Source organism: Octopus bimaculoides, chromosome 8 (genome assembly GCF_001194135.2).
Source record: "Octopus bimaculoides isolate UCB-OBI-ISO-001 chromosome 8, ASM119413v2, whole genome shotgun sequence".
In the NCBI taxonomy this organism is placed as follows: Eukaryota; Metazoa; Mollusca; class Cephalopoda; order Octopoda; family Octopodidae; genus Octopus; species Octopus bimaculoides.
Genome location: NC_068988.1, coordinates 13,396,198 through 13,400,180, shown reverse-complemented (window position 1 = coordinate 13,400,180; position 3,983 = coordinate 13,396,198). Strand labels below are relative to the sequence as shown.

Below are 3,983 nucleotides of genomic sequence, written 5' to 3'. Positions count from 1 at the left end.
CAGTATACAACACGAACATATATACATCATTATATATATATATATATATATATATATATATATACACACACATATATAAATATTCACTGATGTAACAGGATTTGGAACTACAGCTGCTATCAATAAACTTACGAGAAAAGTTATATAGTTAAAATATCTCAATATGAAATATTTTTCGAAAAATACTCAATATAAACATTATACAACAGAAATATGAAGATCCCCTTAAAGTTATGTTGAAGAAGGTCCATAAAATAAATAAAAAATCGACTCACAACTTACAAGCTACAGTCCTATGCCAGCAGAGCGCCACAAAGCAATTCGAAAAATTCTTTTTTACGACTTCCTCTGACGTAGTTTCTGCCTCGAGATTATTAAACATTAAAAATGAATTTAAACAAATCTATATTTACAACCGATTAAATAAAATAAAAATTGGTTAATACTTACTAAAAACAGGCTTAAAGAATTTGCTAATTAACTATGACGCGTGGTACCGTAAACCGCCACTTTTAGAGTTATAAGTGGAACGCCATCTGGTGGAGAGTATCCACTTAGAATCTTATTGAATGAGGTAGTCTCAGGCAATGAACTCCGTCTCACTTCACTAATATATATTTATGGGTGTAGATGCATATATAATTATCATTAGTAAACATAAAGAACAATTAATCACGTATAAATAGTTGGGATTTTGATTTAAAAGGCGCGGGAAATGTTTTTTTATTACACCCGTCTCATTTTGAAGGGTGAGGCGCAATAGTTTCAGGTTCAATCGGTCTTCGCGGTATTTTTGGCATGTGTCTTTTACCATAGCCTCAAATCGACCGAAGCTTTGTGGTTGAAATTCGGGCGATGGAAACTGTACAGAAGGCCCGTCGAAATGACCGTGCATGATTTAAGTAGTCGATTTAATCGTTACCCAGTTTAATACTACCACCTTGTAGTATTAAACTAAGAGAGTTCACCCTCTGTTGTAAGTTTATAAACCAAGTCTGTGCTATTGTTTTTGAAGTCCTGAAAAACATGGGCATTACCCTTTCTCCTCCGAATAAGCTATAAAAATAAAAGAAAGGATAACCCAATGATCCGCATAACATGAAGGTCTCAACATTGTGCGACATGCTAGAAATATCAGCCAGTTTTCTCTCAAATTCTACCTAACGTCTTAAAACACGGTACACCTGATAATGTAATCTTAGATACTTTACTGCTACAAAACACCAAAAAGAAAAGTCAAGACAGTCTCATTAGGAGACTTGGTTTTAGGCCCTATCGACCAGAACTTCAAGGACTACAATATCACAACTAAGAATTATTTAGACTCAAAGAACACTTTAAAATTTTCCAAATTTATTTCAAACGAGATATATTTGTATTTTGAAATAGTAGGGCCCCTGGTGTAAATAAGTCTGTAGATACATTATGCTACATATATTTTGAAGGTTAGTACTTATCGGACCGAATTCAGTATTGTATCATGATCAGTACCCACCGGAGGAGTTAACTTCTGCTTTTTACTCATTTTCGAGTTGATATTACAAGTATCAGTAGTCATTAAATCAATCAATCAATTTACAGAAAAATAGGCGATAGTACAGTTTCGATTTTGGAGCGTGTCGCTTTTCACCAAAACAAGTCCACTTTTCACACTTGGGTACCAGTTTGAAAACAGAAAAACACAATCACAGTATATGCGATTGTCCGACTTGCTGGAAAAAAACAGATAAATCTACCCCGAATCATACCCTATTATCTTAAAAAAAAAAAAAAAGACCCTTCCCCCATCATTAAAAGATGTGTTCGAGGTCCCCGTTGAGAGTCAGCGCAGATTTCGCGAGGTGTCTGTGGATGACATTTGGTTGTCGGAGACTAGAGAGGAATGAAGTAGAATATCATTCGTTTAGGTGTGGGTGTTGTGACTACAAGTAGGTTGTTGATATATAGGAGGAAGAGTGTCGTGAATCAAAACCGAACTCCAGGACACACAACACCAAAGCTGAAAGGGTTGTCGGTCAGAGAGAGAAGTTCCATTAGCACATGCCACAGTAGTAAAATAACAGGAACTCACTAATCCAAGGGACTATATGCAGGTGGATCCCAATTACAAGGAGTTTTGACTATTTTCGCATGCCAGTTGGAGAGATTTGGTGAAACTTTCACTAAATCTCTCAAAGGCGAGAGCCCGCTGGTGAGTAATAGAATAGGTCTCCTGTAGATCTGGTGCTCACTAAGGAAGGTTAGAACGCTAGAAAAAGTCGAGCGATTCATTTTTTTTTCTATTTTTTCAAGTATTTATAAGATGGAAACAAATAAATTGCAGAAACAACTAATTAACATTTAGAAGAATGATCGAAATAAAAATTTAAACATTTATATGATCGGAAGTTATAAATTACTGATGCCTACAAGTGCTTTGATTTGCTACAAATTACAGATATGAGCCTAGTTAGTGATGGACAAGCACAACTTCTTTCTGTATACAAACAATATTTCTTCCATTTTTTAAAAATTTTATTTGCTATAACATTGCCTTCATTTGTTTCAAAGTTTTATTGCAAGAGCATTATTATTGCATGCTCCAACCTCTGGTTCACTGATATGTTGTCTCCTCTCTCTGTTCTACAATTACAATGGCCTCTACTCCTCGCGGTTACCTAGTATTGTGCAACCTCCATTCACGCACCAGATCGGTAACAAGGGGCACGATGGGATTTAGTCGCCCTCAGATGATAAAGAAGTGGAATTAAACCCGTGCGTGTATTATTAATATTGGCATAATGACTCTCCCTAGACACAACAAAATTTGCTTATTTCAATCTTGTTTACAAATGTTAAAAAGGTATTTCAATAAAATACTTGTTTCTAGTTTCTTATAAATATATTTGTAAGAAAAGACAAAGTTAAATTGATTAGATCTTTTAATACCATTCGTTAGCGGATAGTTGGCTGTTATTTCTAGCAGGTCGAACGCAAAGAGGGCTCTGTGGCTATGAGAAGTGCACGTCAAGCGAAAGCGGAAAAGAAAAGAAAGTGTAAAAAACGCGAAATTGTTAGCTGTTAAGCGAAAAGCGAAACAATTCTGTGTGGTTTAGAATTAGACGAGCGCAAAACAAAATAATCAACATGCATAGTCACCATGGAAATATTGAATGGTTTTAGTTCCCAGTTGGAACCTTATCGCTAGAGACAAATATGTTTCGAGCAAGATAGGAAGCCTGTATATGGACGCTCGGTGTACTTGAAATAGCAATCTCATTTACTGCGAATCACTCCTACCGTCTTTATAAAAAGAAACATACAGACGGTCTCTGAAACAAAAAAAAAAAAATAGCATGGTTGTAGCTGTAATGTATTTCTTCATAAGTCTGCCAGATCAGAGATGTCTTGGGATAAACAACAATGAAAAATGTTCTTGGAAGGGTCAAGAAGGTTTCTCGGGCGACCTCATGATAAAAGTAAAAAGTTTTGCAAAACTAAAAACTTCTGTGTTAAATAAGAGCGTTGCGTTAATTTTATTACATTACATGTTATACTGGGTAAAATAGCAAAAATTACAATAATGTGCGATGAGTGTTACAGTAGAAAGATACCACGAATCACTAGCGTAGTTAGAGTGTGTGCCGCTTGGGGCGGCCCATCAGTTTTCCGTCCCCCAAATACATATTGCTTACAGCAGACCCAAAAGTGGTGGGGTGGACTGTCCCCTCTAGCTACGCTAGTGCCACGAATAGGTATTCGGTACCCTATGCTGCTGGAATGAGCTGAATAGCCCGTCGTTGCCAGGCAATTTTTACAATAGAATGTCTTATATAAATTTCTGCTTATTCTATGTCAGACCATGCCTTCCCCGACAGATAGGTCTCTTGATCAGGGCAGATTTGTGCAATTTTTCACAAAAAAAAACTTGTTGGGGATTTTTTTCCTTAGAGAGAGAGAGAGAGAGAGAGAGAGAGAGAGAGAGAGAGAGAGAGAGAGAGAGA

At 36.4% G+C, this 3,983-nt stretch overlaps 1 protein-coding gene across 4 annotated transcripts in view; it reads right to left on the bottom strand.

Annotated features, from left to right (window-relative positions):
- LOC106879194 (small glutamine-rich tetratricopeptide repeat-containing protein beta) overlaps window positions 1-3,157 on the bottom strand; it is a 27,327-nt gene extending 24,170 nt beyond the window's left edge. Inside the window, exon 1 of one of the 4 annotated variants that reach the window (XM_052969954.1) lies at window positions 3,139-3,157. In XM_052969954.1, coding sequence (XP_052825914.1) covers window positions 3,139-3,141 — 3 coding nt within the window. In that variant the 5' untranslated portion in view covers window positions 3,142-3,157. Of the gene's footprint in view, window positions 1-275; window positions 376-450; window positions 520-3,138 lie in introns of those variants that run through there. The other 3 variants (XM_052969953.1, XM_014928653.2, XM_014928652.2) reach the window with 3 other exon arrangements.
- Between the last annotated feature and the right edge of the window lie 826 nt (window positions 3,158-3,983).